The sequence below is a fragment of the Protopterus annectens genome, chromosome 1.part1 (assembly GCF_019279795.1).
Source record: "Protopterus annectens isolate FY-2018-M chromosome 1.part1, PAN1.0, whole genome shotgun sequence".
Classification (NCBI taxonomy): domain Eukaryota; kingdom Metazoa; phylum Chordata; order Ceratodontiformes; family Protopteridae; genus Protopterus; species Protopterus annectens.
This window is the reverse complement of record NC_056726.1, coordinates 1748657883-1748674011: the sequence shown is the minus strand read 5'-3', so window position 1 is coordinate 1748674011 and position 16129 is coordinate 1748657883. Positions and strand designations below refer to the sequence as shown.

General features: G+C 40.3%; 1 protein-coding gene across 1 annotated transcript in view; it reads right to left on the bottom strand.

The window, feature by feature from the left end:
- Positions 1-2308: 2308 nt before the first annotated feature.
- Positions 2309-16129, bottom strand: part of SLC9A1 (solute carrier family 9 member A1) — a 1681881-nt gene continuing 1668060 nt past the window's right edge. The window contains 1 exon segment of the mRNA XM_044084290.1: positions 2309-5150. Coding sequence (XP_043940225.1) covers positions 4870-5150 — 281 coding nt within the window. The 3' untranslated portion in view covers positions 2309-4869.

The following is a 16129-nucleotide window of genomic DNA, read 5'->3' as shown; positions in this document are numbered from 1 at the left end:
TAGAAGTCTTCGGTAGTAGAAATCTCTGGATCTGACCGACCGGCACTTGCGAACAGCTTCTGCTTCGGGCACCGCGCGCCAAGAAAGACTGAGGAAAATGGCGTCGGCTGATGCCTTTATACCCCAGCAGCTGTGACGTCGGGTGAAGTGCGACATCAGCCGAGGCCAGACCCAGACTTTGGAATCCGGCCGACCGAAGGGCTGCCTGAGGCAGGACAACCCATATGTTAGGACTGCAGATGCATCCTTGAAGGACATCAAGGCTCATCTGCTGGAGACATGAAGCACCACTCTTGGAGGTAATCAAACCGGAAGATGATTCAGCAGGGAAATGAAACAGCCAAAGATCCCTTCTCAAGAATTCCCTGAGACATGATGGGTCAATTTTTATGATCAATGTCTTTTAGCTATAATGAATATTTTTGTCAGTGAAGCTGACCTTGCCACTAATGGTGTTACTGACAAGACAACAGTCATCAGTGGTCATCTCCTGGACATCTTTTAGAACTAAGAGTACAGGTTCATAGGTTGTTACTAGGCTATCGGCCCTAGGGCCTATACACGCCTAGCCATAATAATTCCATGACTTCAGCTACCAAATACATGAAGCTGAATACACAAGTTTTTCAGTTAAACCAAGTGCCCATCAATACAGGGTGAAGTAGGCATCTAAGAGGGTAAATTCTAGTGTATGTGCTTTCATCAACAGTCAGCAGCCCATCTAACAACGGAAACTAACAGATTTTCATGTCCTTTCAAACCTATTATTGCCAGAACAATTAAGAAAAAAGGCCTCCTTTCACTTAGTCAGACATGGACCTGGTCTAGCTATGAAGGTGTTTCTCACCACTACAGATTCAAACAGACATCATTTTACTTTTGTGATAATGACTACCAATTGAAAACTATGTTTCTGCAATATTCTAGAGGGGAGGGTTGGCATAATGGTTACAGTCTTAAGCTCACAAATACAACGTACACGGTTTCGTTTTGACCCGTTAGTCTGCAGACTGATAGACTAATATTTACCTATGGACTATCTTCTTTTACCAAGAAAGCAATATATATTACTGCAAAATTTAAACAATGACATGGTGTGATCTACATGCATAGAAAATGCAGTGAGACAGCTGTATTTGCTTTTTCTCTTAACAGCAAAAGTGAAATAAAAAGTTATAGCATTTTAAAGGACCTCAAAGAGAAAAGGCACATAAGATAACATGCTAGAAAGACCTCTTCCAAAACTGGTAACATACAATAAGCGATAAAAGTTGTGTTTCCAGGTTAGAGTATGAACACTTTCAGCTGCATAAATGAAATTAAATGCCTAGATACATCTCCTTTTATGGCTGTACCTCTGCTGAGTTGATGGCAATGACAGGAACCTTGAGGGTGTACATTACTGGTCCCCAGAAGTGAAATTATAATGAAAACTATAAGCACAAGTTAAGGCGCGAGTTTCTACAGGTATTTGCTTACTGGACAAAACTGCTTCCAAGATCAGTTTCAGCCTGGAGCAGAAAATTCATGGAATGAAAAATCTGACAAACCACTCATAGAAAACAGACATATTCCTGCAAAATCTCTTCAGGTGATGGTAGACCAGACTCAGCTCAAAACTTTTATTTTATACCACCCTCAGATTGTGATCAAGAATAAAAGGCAAACAAAAAAGAAATTGATTTTTAGTTTGCTAGCTGTTTAGAAGTGTCCCTTTTCAAGGGTGACCTGGAAGTACTGTCTGGTTAAGTGACTTGGTCAAAGTCATACAGAAGGCAAATAAAAACAGAATGACTCAAAACCTGCATCCCTGGTTACAGGAAGCAGCTCATTAGCAGTTTAGAGCCTCAATCCACGGTGCTAATAACAAAATTAAATGGCAGTGTTTAATAAAATATAAGAATTTGGAAAACAGGGACGTACTGCAAAGAACATGTATGTATCCTAAGACATAAACAAAAATACCTCATTCTGACAGTAACCCCTAAAATAATAATACAAGAACACCCATAAAAATCAAACAGATGACACTGTTGTGATAGTGGCCCATACACATAACACAAGCTATAAAGCTGCAAAGCCTGCGCAGACAGCACAATATTACAGTACTGTAAACTAATCAGAGAACACAACAGACCTGAAAACGGCATGTACAATGAAGAAAGGTACCAACAGAAAAGGACACAACTTTAAAAAGTAAGCACCACTGCTTAAATGAATGTAAAAATGTGAACTAAACTTTTACCTCAACACTTAAAAATCAGAAGGAAATCAGATGTGCTAAAAAAAACCACTGTGCACAACAAAACACAAAAAATCCACTTCTTTTATTTGTTTCAGCAAAAGCAAGTATATATAAAACTAAAATTCATATACTATAAATAATGAACAGTGTAATAATGTTTACTAAGAAATTATACTTTTGGGGGCATTCATGAATAAAACAACATGAGATTCACTTTCAAGGTAATAAAATGCCTCTCAAAGAAAATTTTACTGGTAAACATTGTTACACTTTATAATCCTTGACATTTTACTCTGTTAGAGGTACTAGCTACAATAACAGAACATTTGAAATGCATGTATCGGATAGTCTTCAATCCAAACCTATTGCCAAAATTAGAGAATATGTTGCAAGGAATGTTCTTCCTCTCCCAATTAAAATAAAAACAACACATGTTGCCAAAATTTAAAAATATGTTACACAGAATGCTTCTCTCCCAGTTAAAATAAAAAATACCTGCAAGACATGCTTGACATCAGATGAAAGATTAAATCTCCATTTCAAGCATGCCTTTTTAAGTAGCAGGGATCTCCTTGTCACTATGCTATTACAAGCTAGCTATGCTATTGCAAACTAGGATGTTCAGAGCAATGTTGGAACAATAAACAATCTTAGTAGGGCAGAAACAGCAGAGAAAAAGGCGAACCAACACTTTTAGAAATAAAGTTAAATAGCTGTGTGCTTAAAGATGTCTTTGTACTTAAACTGTGAATAAACAAACATCATAAAATTATATTTATTTTGCTGAAGATGTAAATCTGAGATGCAGGCTGCATGAGATGCTTCATATGTTTTACTTATCATTAAAGCTGATGTTCACTGAATGTCCCTTTGCAAGTGGAAATGGATACAATGGCATCAGTCTCTACATAAACAATAACAGTCAGATATGGCTTTTCCTTTCACCTTTAACTACTATGTGTGTTACCCAATATTTTTTTTTAAACCTGAACTTCAAAAAAGGCATTATATGCTACAAACACAAAACTTATAGAAGATTCGATAGAATACATAAGCTCTTAATTAAAAAAAAAAAAGATTTTCATTATGGCACATATAACCTGAAAACAAATAACCCCATCTCCCTCCACCAAAAATTCCTTTGGTTATAAAGTAAAAGCACAAGAAAATAAATTGCACCATCTAGTACATGTGGATTCAATGAGATTATTTTGGTGTTCGTGGGACCTGTATACACCCACATTTTTCCTGATTTCCTATACACTTCTACCAAACAAAGATCCACATGTTAGGCTACAGAAAAGTAGAAATAAATGTGTTTAAAGGTAGAATTTTAATGCTATGCAGAAAAGACTGAACAAGGGAATGCAAAACACAGCGTGACCTTAACAATTTTAGTCTACTTGTAATTAAGCATGTTGCAATGCAAAACTGTGTGCATCTTGCCAAAGTCTGACCATGGCACTTCACTTTCCTTTTGGTTTCAGAGCCATACCACAGCCAATAGCAAGTTACTATATGCAGCTACAGTAAATAAATCCATATATGCTTTTTTGTAGAGCCACTGAAAACAGTGGGGCATTAGACAGTAAGACCAGACTGCAGCAGAAAATTGAAAAAGAAATTCCACTGGAGATGATCTGTTTCAGAACAGGGGTGGCAGTCTATCTCCCAACAAGACAATATTTCATGTGTATCTACTCAACTAGCATATATTGATGTAAAAACAGTTTACTGTTACCTCTACTTCATGTGCCTTTTACACAGCAAGTGACACATTAAAAACTCACTTAAAATGTCTTTAGTTTATGTAACTGTCAAACACCTACAGACGGATGTACTTTTTGAGCAGATAAACCACAGAGAAGGGAGCAATCCAGTCCTGAGAAAGATGCCGCACTGCAAAAGCATATGTAGGCACCATAGTGCATATGAAAGCATGGATTCAAGGTGCGAGTGACAGCAACATTAATGCAGTAGTTTTGACAACCTTACTTCAGAAATAATTATGCAGTAATGGCCATGAAAACGGCACTGACGTGCAGAATTTGTGCACCATATTTTGCTCATACACTAAGTGCAATCTCCAAATGTTTGGTTGCTGCAGATATTTACCATAACAAACACCATAGGGTACAAGAATGGAGCATACAGTTTTGTATATCAAAACTGCAACTTTCCTAATGACATTCTGCATTGCTGACAGTTCATTAGCGTCTTAGTGATTTGGAGGATCCAGTATTAAGCAATTCAATAATCCTGTTAAGGAAAATCCACTTACCACCACCACCACCACCACAAGAGGTTCCCTTTTTAAACTACATAAGGCTGCGGTACCAATTGCTGGAACCTCTGCAGAGGTATTTTACCTTTTCCAGTCTACTTTACCCTAGAAACACTGCTTGTCATAGTAGTAAAATCTGGCAGGTGAATCCAATGGCCGTACAACTTGTGCGTGAGTATTACCATATTTTTTCAAATAAGACTGTTTTCACTTGTATGACTGTCACACTGTCATAGTAAGCCACTTAAAACTGGGGGGGGGGGGGGGGGGGGCAACCCATGTCTGTAGCAGCAGAACAAAGGAATAAATTAATGCGTCTTTTCTGCTTCAGCTGCTGTCTTTAAGGCAGAAATGAATCATCCTCCTCTGCTTCTGGGTGGGGCCCAGGGTCACTCAGGCAACGCATAAGACGCTGACTGCTTGGACTATCTTCACCTCTGTGGATGGGTGCCTTCTCATTGCCTTTTGTTTGAGGAATCTTTACATCCATAACTATTCCATTCTCATCCATTCCAGGCTTCTCAGTCTCTGTGATCATATCAAGGGAATCAGGGGAAGCTGGATCAATAGTAATTCTTGGTATGTCCTTAGACTTTGGGTTGGAATCGAATGTTATTGGATCTAGTGAGAAGGGAAATAAAAATGCAGTGTCAAATCACCATTTCTGTCTAGGGTTTTAGAATATTATAACTGCACCATTTAAACTTAAAACATTAACAAACATCACTAACTACTGCTCTAGAAAACATGCTTCCACTGAAATTACAGACAAGCCAACCCCAAACACCATATAATGTGCAGCCATCTACATCTGAAAAAGTAGACATTATTCCCAGTAACTTGCATTGCTAATGTTAGCACCTACTGGACTGTGTTGAGTAACTTTTAGTTTGATAAATATTCCATTTATTGTGTGGACTACCCCAAGGACTCATTATTACAATGTGCATCTTTGAAATGCTACACCTTTGGATAACTTATTGAACAATTCCATGTTTAACCCCATGAAAAAGGAAAAAATGTGCATAAGTGTACGTGTGTGTGTGTGTGTGTGTGTGTGTGTGTGTGTGTGTGTGTGTGTGTGTGTGTGTGTGTGTGTGTGTGTAGATGTGCATTTTAGTAATGGACCATGATTAACAGTGAAATACATATGCAGTCTACATGAAAAAAATATTTTAACATACACCCCATAGGTGCATGCAGAAACTTATTTTCTGCTCAAACTTCATAATTTTATCCTGACAACCTAACATTTAAAATGTAAACATTATTCTAAATTTTGTTCACTACACAACTAAAAAAATCATACATCACTTTCCCTTTTGTTTCAATTTGTTTTTAAATTTTAAGAGTTGGAAAAAAGACACTACAAAATCACTATAATCGGATATAAACTAAGTGATAGGGAAATATATCACAAATAACTGTTTTAAATGTAAAAATTTAACAATAAAAATTACAAAAAAATATAATATGACATAAGTGACAGTAAACACTTAAATATAAATGCTATAAATCTTAATTGGTTCAAATAGCCCATTTTCATTTGTCTTCTTCTCAACAGGAAAGGAACACTATGACCCTTGTCTGGGGTAGAAACTTAGTACCCCTCCCCCACAGCATTCCATGCAACTGTCACTGTTGCTGGCCCCAAAAAAATTTGTTCACAATTAGGTACCTCGTTTTCCCCAAGAGCAGTTTTTAAATTCAACTAGGAAATCACCATGAAGGTGATTTTTTTTTTTAAAAAACGCAGACATCCACTGCAATGCAAATCAAAACTTACCATCTGCTGCAACCAGCAACCAAAGTTTTCCATTTTGATTGCTGAGTTTCTGATGGAGTACGATGAAGAGATCCATACCATCTACATTAGTTTAAATAGTTCTAAACATTCTGAACTCTGTGAACCATAACGTTTGTTACACTCTGCATACCTGACACAACCTTGTATGCCATATAATCATTAGTTTATTTACAGCCTATGCATGCCATCAGTAATTTATGTATACCCAAGGTACACAACACTTAAATGGACTTAAACTAATGAGGACCAAGAAAACTAACAGTTAAGTTCACTTAAATGCAACACAGAATCCACCAAAAAACACCAAAGTATTAAAAAGCAGAAAAAAGCATTAAAATTCAATAAAACTAGTAAACAAAATTAAAATAAAAAGGAAATGGCACATGCAAATTAATGTTACATCCCTCACTCATAAAAAAATTGAACATAAACCTTAAACCCAAATAAAAAAAATCTAATCTAACATACTGAACACAGCACTACTAATACAAATGCATGCCAACATTTAAGAATCAAACATAAAAAATAAAAATAGCTCACTTAATGCTCATAAAAATTCATACAAAATGGGCAATGACAATGAGCAGGAAAGTTCTACCCCATCAAAAAACAAACAAAAAAAAAACTGTTCCAGTCTTCAAAATTAAGAAATTAAAATCAAAAACATATGGAAAAAATCCCACCTATAAAAAAGAACTAACCCACACACGACTCTACAGAACTAACCGTAAAATATGTATAATATACACACACAAACACAGACACACACTACAGCTTAAAAATCAATGACACATTTAAAATAAAAATGTATACAGTTTTCTACTCAACTCTTTCCCCCAAAAAAGATCAAGCAAGGCCACAGTCACAGTTAAAACCAAGATACATTAACAATGTCTGAAACAAAATTAAAATCACACCAACCTTTCAAAATAAGTGGCTACCTAGAGACGCAGCTCATGAAATCTACAAAAATCTTCTCTCTTGTTATTTGAAGTCTTCTCTGTCCTGAAAAAAACCCCCACGTAACAAACAGAGTTACTAGTAATAAGACATACCACACCACTTCAGGACCTAAACTCCAAACTCACTTATATGTGAATGAATCCCTAAACCCTATGATGTCAAACACAAAAGACATGCACAGATAATGAACTCCCTCCAAAAGGTTGATCATGCAATCTAATCCTTTAGTACCAGGAATAACAGAAAATTATGCATACCCAACACATACACAGACACACTTTTTATATAAGCATACTATTTCTTTCTATTTATTTGTATATATTTATCAACATCTGTGTGCGTCTGAGAGAGAGCACACACACCTACACCCATGTCTGTGTATATGTAAATACACATGTATCTGCCCACCAGAATCCCTATAACACATGTGAAAGTCTTATATACACTAAGTTATAAATAAAGTACAGTTGCGCAAGTCAACTTAACTGTAACAGTAAACTTAAAGCCGGTAAGAAGTAAAACAAAGTAGTTTAATAATGGAAGGAAATAATAAACAGCATTAAACAGTAAGTGCTTTCATCAAAATAGACTTCATCACACTCTGATGAAGTCTTTATTGTGATGAAAGCACTTATTGTTTAATGCTGTTTATTATTTCCTTCCATTAAACGGCTTTGTTTTACTTCTTACTAGTTTTAAGTTTTTTGATTTTCTTTTGTTTAGTACGGTTTACTGTTTTTCTTTAGTTACCTGTAACAGTACATGCTCAAAATCCTGACTGCCTTAGTGGTATTTTGGTTTATCTGCCAAGGTAGCCCACACTACTGGCCAGCTTTCAGAAGCTGAGACTCCGCTCCCTCGCTCTCTTCCTATGACAGCTGAATGGCTGAACATATCCTGAGGGGGAAGAATTTAGCTGTCACAGGAAGTGAGTGTTCAGGCTTTTTCACTTCTACATTTGAAAAGAGAAAAGTACCTAAAACTAAAATCATATAGCAAGAGTAAATTCACATCAGTTCACAATACCATATAAAGAACAAATCCAACAACAACCAAATTAAAGAGGTTGAAACCTGCCTCAAATATGCACAATTTGAGGATGGCAGATAGGTGCTGCCACTGAGGTAGTAAAGCATTTGAACATCTACTGTTACAGGTAAATGGGACTTGCACAACTGTACTAGTTAGTCATTTCCACTGCCTCAGTGGCATTTTGGACAGATTCCCAGGACCCCTGGAGAATGATCCTAACACAACCTGCTATGGACCTTGAAAAATAATCCAGTTTGTAGTGCTTTGTGAAGATATGTACAGAGGATCAGTTTGTTGCCTCAAGAATGCTTCTAGAGTCCACTGATTTCCAATATACCATCAAAGAGCCTAATGCCATAGTTGAGTGAGCCTTAACCTTGCCTATAAGAGATTTAGCATGGTGGGAGTGACAGGAAAAGTACAGTTACACAAGTTCCACTTACCTGTAAAACAATGGATGTTCCAACAACACACTATCTTATACTGGCATTTGGGTTGTAGTGCCCTACTACTATCTCTCTCTCTCTGGCAGTCTCTCAGAGCTACAGATTCTTCCTCTGCACATCTGTGGATGTGAATAACCATGAGAGCATGATAATCATTCACAACCATAGCAACAGTCCATTTTTTTCCCCTGGGGCCCTATAGGAAGAACACATGAAAAACGCAAAACCACACAACAAAACTGAAAAACAAAATAACAGCAGCAACTACCACCATCATAAAAAAAAAAAAAAAAAGAAGTTATGCACTCACCATAACATTCCATGTTTGTAGTCCATCTCGCCCTTCATTCTTACACATGGGTTGGGCTCTGACTCGTCCTTTTAGCAAGCTCAAAGTCTTCGAGTTGGTTCGTGGCTAGGTAGGTAACCCATGGTGCACCAGTATAATCCCCAGATCTTGTTTGCTGCTAACTATAGAGAGAAAGAATAAAAAACTATCCAGAAAAAAATAATAAAGGGTCTCCACTTGTTAAGAAAAAATTTTCTGTCTACAGATCCTTCCAGGAAGGGAGTAGGAGGGGTGGGTTCGTAAGAATGAAGGACGAGATGGACTACAACAAACATGGAAGTTATGGTGAGTACATAACATCTGTGTGACATCAGATTGGACTCATGTTGACCCAAATGGAATATTGCTGCCAACTGAACCCTAATTGTGGCAGCAGCAGAACCCTGGTGAAAAAGTACAGACAACAATTCCAAAACCACTGGAATAGATGCAGTATAAGGGTCAGCATTCATTTCTTTAGTCCAGATAGAAAACCTTCTCCATTTGCTGGTGTATAACTTTCTAGTGGAGGGTTTGTGAGAAGATGTAAGAATGTGAGTCACAGAGAGTGGGAAATCATGAAGCCTGACTAGGGATGGAACTGGAGCAGCCAAGCTGTCAAATTGAGGGTGTGGAGGTTGGGGTGAAGAGAGCCTGATGTGTGCATCAATAGATCTGGCACTGGGTCCAGAGTCCATGGGTCATCTAGTAGGCGAGGCCTGAGAAAGGGGAACCAAACCTGACGAGGCCAGTAAGGACTGATGAGGATCAATTTGCTTCCCGACAGTTTTGCTTTCTGAATCACCTTGGATATGAGAGGAAAGAGCGGGAAAGCATAAAGGAGACCCAGGGGCCAATTGTGAACAAGTGCATCTCTCGGTGACTCCCCCACAGGAGGGATAAAGGAAAAATAGCTGCTGCATTTGAAGTTGATTGGGCTGGCAAAAAGATTGCAGCAAGGCTGTGCCCATCTGCGGAAAATCTGTTCCGCTATTTCCTGCTTTAGAGACCACTTGTGAGGCATTAAGATTGCCCGGCTGAGTTTGTCAGCTATCACATTGGTTGTCCCCAGGATGTGTGTTGCCACTAGAAAGCGCTGGGAAGATATCGCCTATTTCCAAACCCGAACAGCCTCTCAACAGAGTGGGCATGATCTGGTTCAGCCTTGTTTGTTGAGATACCATACTACCGACATGTCTGATTGTATTGCTATTGTCCCAGGAGGAAGAAGGTCGTGGAGTGCTTGCAATGCCAAAAGCACTGCCCTCATCTCTAGGACACTGATATACAGGTAGGCCTCATGCTCTTGCCATGTGCCTCGGACAGTTCTGCCTAGATAATGCCCCCCCACCCTATCTGTGAGGCATCTGTGGTCACAGTAGCAATGGGTTGGCGAGGAAGGAATGGAGTGCCTGTCGTTAGCCAGTTGGGTTGGATCCACCAACGGAGGTCCTTTTTGCAAGACTCTTAACAGGATGTGATGGTATAGAGGCAGTTGTTGGAAGGACCACTGGGACGATAGGAGCCATTGAAGAATCCGCATGTGTAGTCCGGCCAGAGGCAATAGTAATATGGTGAAGGCCATGGTCCCTTGAAGTTTCAGCACAGTCTTTGCCTTGACTTTCCGGAGGGGGAGAAGACAAAGAACTTGTTGTAAGAGATTCTGTGCTCTTTCAGCTGGAAGATGAGCCAACATGGCGACTGTGTCGATTTCTGCGCCTATAAAACTCACAAATTGAGAGGACAATAAGGCAGACTTTTCCCAATTTATAGTAATCCCCAACTGGGCACAAAGTAGGATAGTGGCATCTCTGGTTTGAAGAAGCAGATGCCTGGTGGAGGTGGTCAGGAGCCAGTCATCCAGATATGGAAACACTTGGAATCCTAGACATCTCAAGTGTGCTTTCACTACTGCCATACATTTGAACACTCCGGGGGCTGTGGTGAGACCAAAGGGCAGAGCACAAAACTGGTAGTGACTGGCCCCCAGATGGAAGCGTAGATGGCTCCTCGATGCTCTGTCCATTTTTATATGGTAGTACGCATCTTGGAGGTCTACTGAGCACATCCAAGTGTCTTTTCCTAATAGAGGGAGTATAGACTGCAGTGTCACACTTGTCCTTCTTTATGGATTCGTTCAGTTTGCTGTGGTCCAAGATGGGCCTCCAGTCCCCTGTATATTTTGGCACTAAAAAGAATCTGGAGTAAGTTCCGAATCGTACTTGGTCTGCGGGGACAGTTTGGATGACTGTTTGTGAGCAACGTGTTCACCTCTACAGTTGCTTGATCCCTGTGATTGGGTGGAACATCTGGGATCCTCTTGGGAAGATAAGGTGGGAGAGAAAAGGGTGTGGAGTAACCTCTGGTAATAATTCTTAGTACCCATTTGTCGCAGGTGATACTTAGCCAGGCTTCTGAATACAAAGAAATGCTACCCCCAACCGGATCCAGAGAAACACAGTCAGGCCCCACATCAAGAGCGCTGCTAGGGCCAGCCTCGAAACGAATCGTGGCCTCCCTGGTTTTGCGGTCTGCCCCTGCCTCTAGGGCGACGTCTACCATTTGCTCCTCCTCCTCTACCTCTGAAGGAGAAGTCACCCTGTACATCCTGGAAAAACCTCTGGGACTTCTTGAACCACATTTTACCACCTCTCTGACCCTTGGGGTATGGTCTAGAGGGGAAGTTAAGACATACTCCCATGGCACAAAGCATTTTCCCTTCTTGCTTGCACCTGGCGAGTGTGTCTTTTACCTTGGGTCCAAACAAGGAAGAACCGTCAAAGGGGGCATTAGTAAAGGTAGACTTGAACAGCTCTGCAAAATTACAAAAGCGCATCCAGGAGTACCTCCCAAGGGAAACTCCTGAACCCGCTGCCCTGCTCGCTCCATCGGCTGCATAAGAAATCAGCCTCATGGATAAGTTAACAACGGAATTCAAGGTGGACAACTGAGCAGACACCTTAGCAAGGACTCCTTCAGTAGATGTACCTTGTAGAGTCACTCCTAACTCCTTAAGGAGATCTCTCTGAAGCCTCGTAAAATGTGTTAGGTAGTTCAGCGATCTGAAAGTGAATGCCGCTGATGAAAAGATATGCTTCCTGTACCTGTCCATAATTCGAGACTCCTTGTTCAGCGGATCGACAGAAGTCGTCTCCGCTAATTCCTTCTTAGTGGCCGCTGCCACCACCATGGCATCTACAGGACCACCCTTGGATAAAAATTCCATCTCCTTGGGGGCTGACAAAAATTTATTGGGTCTCATGGGGACTGGCTCCACAGCATCAGGAGTCTCCCTCACCTTTTGATTAACAAGCTCTAAAAGTTTGTCAAAAGGTGGAGACACTAAAGAGGCTGAAGGTTGAGACCTGAAAGCCTTCGGGTACACAGACTCCTCATCAGAAGGGGAAACAGTGGGCCAAGCCTCACCTCTGCTTAAGGATCTCTAAGATGTCCACAAAGGAGACATCATCAGAGGACAACTTGGGGGACCCTTCTGACTCCTCGAGGTCGGTGTCAGAGCTAAGAGACTCATCCTGAGAGTCTACATGCTTCCTCTCGCATGTTCTCTTCTGAGGGGATTCCTCAGAAGGGTATTCTGGGGAGGTCTTGGAAGAGTGGGGGCCACCAGCCGGGGGCTCCTGAGGCTGCGGGTCTCCGCTATCTAGAGAGGGAGTAGGTGCTGAGACGGAGGTTGGTGCCAAAGGGGGAAGGGTGTCGGTACCCCTGGGTGGAGCTGATGATCAGGACAGCACAATCCTCATCTCAAAGGCCGACCTCTCCGGGGTTCCGAGGACCTCCCCGGCTCAGAGGAGACTGAGGATGCCATCGGCTCCAGAGCCATGGGCTCTGAGATAGACGTAGGATCCGAGCTCACCCTAGCTGATGCACCCAGAGGGAGACTCGGAACCAAAGAGGTCCGGTTCCAGGTGTCCCTATCGAGGCTGACTAGGGAGCTTCGGCTCTTAGACACCACGGATGGCACTGAAGGTGTCAGAGTGGAACTCAGCTCCGAGACTGCCTCGGGAGGAGCTGGAACAGAGGGTTCCACAACCAGCCGTACTGAGCACTCCAGCTCCGAAAGCCCAGCACGGCTCGGAGGAGGAACCACAGAAGGGGAAATGGACTCAAGTGGCTCCAGAACTGACTGAGTCGGAACCAACAGCATTTTGGATAAGGCAGACTACTTCAGGAGTCTCAGCACTACTCTCTCCACATCTTCTTCTGATAGGCTCCTGGAAGATGTGGAAGACAGTGTGGGGGATCTAGACCTCTGTAAGATATGGGACCTTAAAGCTGGGGAGACCAGCAAAGGACCTCTGGACCGGCTCCAATGTTTATCAGTGGTCGGCTCTGAAAAGACTGGGGCAGACACTGTAGCTATAGCAGCTACGCCCTTGATCGGTTCCAAAATCAGTGGAGCCGAGAAGGGAGAAGACTTGTCTGGTTTTGACATTTTGGGAGGTGGTTCCTAGGCACCAGATGGCACCGGGGAATGCCTCTTGGAACGTTTAACCTTTTCTTTCTTAGATCCATGTGATTTAGAGGAGGAAGACGAACTGGCCAAGTCTTCCTCAAATGAAGGCTTAATGAGATCTTTTAATATTAGTTTATTCTTCTGCTCCTGTAATACCCTGGCACTGAAATAATGGCAAAACAAACATGTTTCTTGTAAATGGATGGCTCAGAGACAATACACACACAGTTGTTGTGACCATCGGTAATTGACATCTTCTGCGAGCATTTCACACATTTCTTAAACCCCGAGGGTTTATGATCTTTTGCCTCCTTAGACATAGCACTGAAGATGCAGCAAAAGGACACAAGCTAAACACACAGGGAGGACTAGGTCCTCTAACTTAAATGGGTCTAACCCTTACCGCACTAACAATCACACAACCACGAGGACTAGGTCCTCCAACTCAAATGGGCCTAGCCCTGGGTAGAAAAGAAAGGGAGAAACCTAAGTCTAACTCAAACGGACCTGGAAAGGAGGATAGAAAAGCTCTGAACTGCCAAATATACTGACACACACACACACAAGGTAGAGGCCTCTATACAAATACTATGCCGTAGAAACAAAAAGGGTTGAAAAATCAGGAACCCGTGTCAACTAAGGTAAACATCCGACAAACAACTCGGCAGATACTCCAAAAAATAACTAGCTAAGCTAATAACACCGCACACTAAGGAACACTAAATAGCTAAGCTAATAACACTACACACTAAAGAACACTATATACAGAAAGTTAAATTGCGCGCAATGCGTGCTTAAACAGCAAGCACTAATTATCAAACTGATAAACTACTAATTGTCTAAACTAAACTAGCACAGTAAATAACTACTAGGGGCAAAAACACCCATCAAATGGAACAAAACTGGCACATAGGATACCAAGGAGAACAACAAGGCCAACGGCTAACCAGTTCTCAACAATAATACACTAAATAGAGGAAAAAATGTACTTCAGTAGACTAAACTACTCTAACAATAGAAAAGCACACAAGCAAAGGTTATATATTTGAAAGTTAAGCTATAAAACAGAAAAAGTAGCAAAATGTGTTTAAACTTAGCCACGGCCAAGAAGAAGCACATCTGAACTCGTCAACGCAGCAAATGAGATCTGAGGATTATATTGGTGCACCATGGGATACCTACACCTAGCCATAAGCCAACTAGAAGATTTTGAGCTTGCTAAAAGGCCGAGTGGGAGCTGAGGATCGGCTCCGAACCCATGTGTAAGAATGAAGGCGAGATAAGACTAAAGAACATCTATATACTTTCAAGAAAAAAAAATTCAAAGACTGAATATTAATTTTGTGTAGCTCATTAAAGTAGTTATAATGGAATTCTTAAATCCATGTGTTTTGGATGATTTAATCAAAAATCAGTATATAAAAGTAGTTCATTCAGAGTGCACATTAAGGATTTAGAAGTCAGTTACTGCAGTAGTTGCAGTAAAGTATTTGACTTGTTTAATATTATTAAAGGTAAACCATTACATGCTAAAACTGAATGTAAATGTCACTTTGGCATGGATTATTTGACATTAAAGGACTTTATTACAGCTTGTTGGATGGATGTTTATGTTAATAAGAACTCAGAAACACTTGTTAAGTATCAGACTTTTAATGGTAGAATAACTAAAACTATGATGGAGCCTAACACACCAAAGAGAGAAAATAAAAGAAAAAAATTCAGAAGAAAAGAGAAGAGATTATGTCTTAACTTGATCAGAATATGAAATATGTAGTGATGAAATTTCCATATTGGAGAGCACTGAAATTCTATCAACTGGTAAAGAAAGTAGTAAATTGCCAGATGGAAACATCTTCATTTTGTGAACCTATTAAATAATCTGAAGGTATACAAAGTACCATTCAGTTGAATAAAGACACAGGAAACTAATACTCAATCAGTCCCTTCTGTTCACCTGAAATACACAAAAGTCTTTATCCCGAGATCATAATTTTAGAAAATAAAAGTTTTGAGACTAATGTAAAGGACGACAGTAATACTTTAATGACTAGAGTTATGGTAGTATGCAATACAGTGATAACTCCACAACTGTCATTATATAACTCCACAACTGTCATTAATGGCCAGGTAATGCACACAAACAACCATCTTAAATGAGATACCAGGTATAAACAAATGTTGGAGATGGCTGTGAATTACTGATGATTGAAAATGCTGAAAAAAATTAAGTCTGATACATAAACAGCACTCAAAAAGTGTCAGTATTAAGTAGTAATAGAACATACAGAAAAATAAAAATACATTGTTTTGATGACGAAATAGAAAGTACAGTTGTGTAATAACTTACCATAACAGTAGACATCCAACTGATCACTGTTACAGAATTCCTGACTTGGCACACTGACATTCGGACAAGGTACCAAAGCTTTACTCTCCCTAGTTCGTATGTCCAACATATGACCTCAGCTTGTATGCGCTAGGGTATAAAGATGCACAGATGAGCATGGATCCTAAATGCACAGATGAGCATGGATCCTAAGACTATCT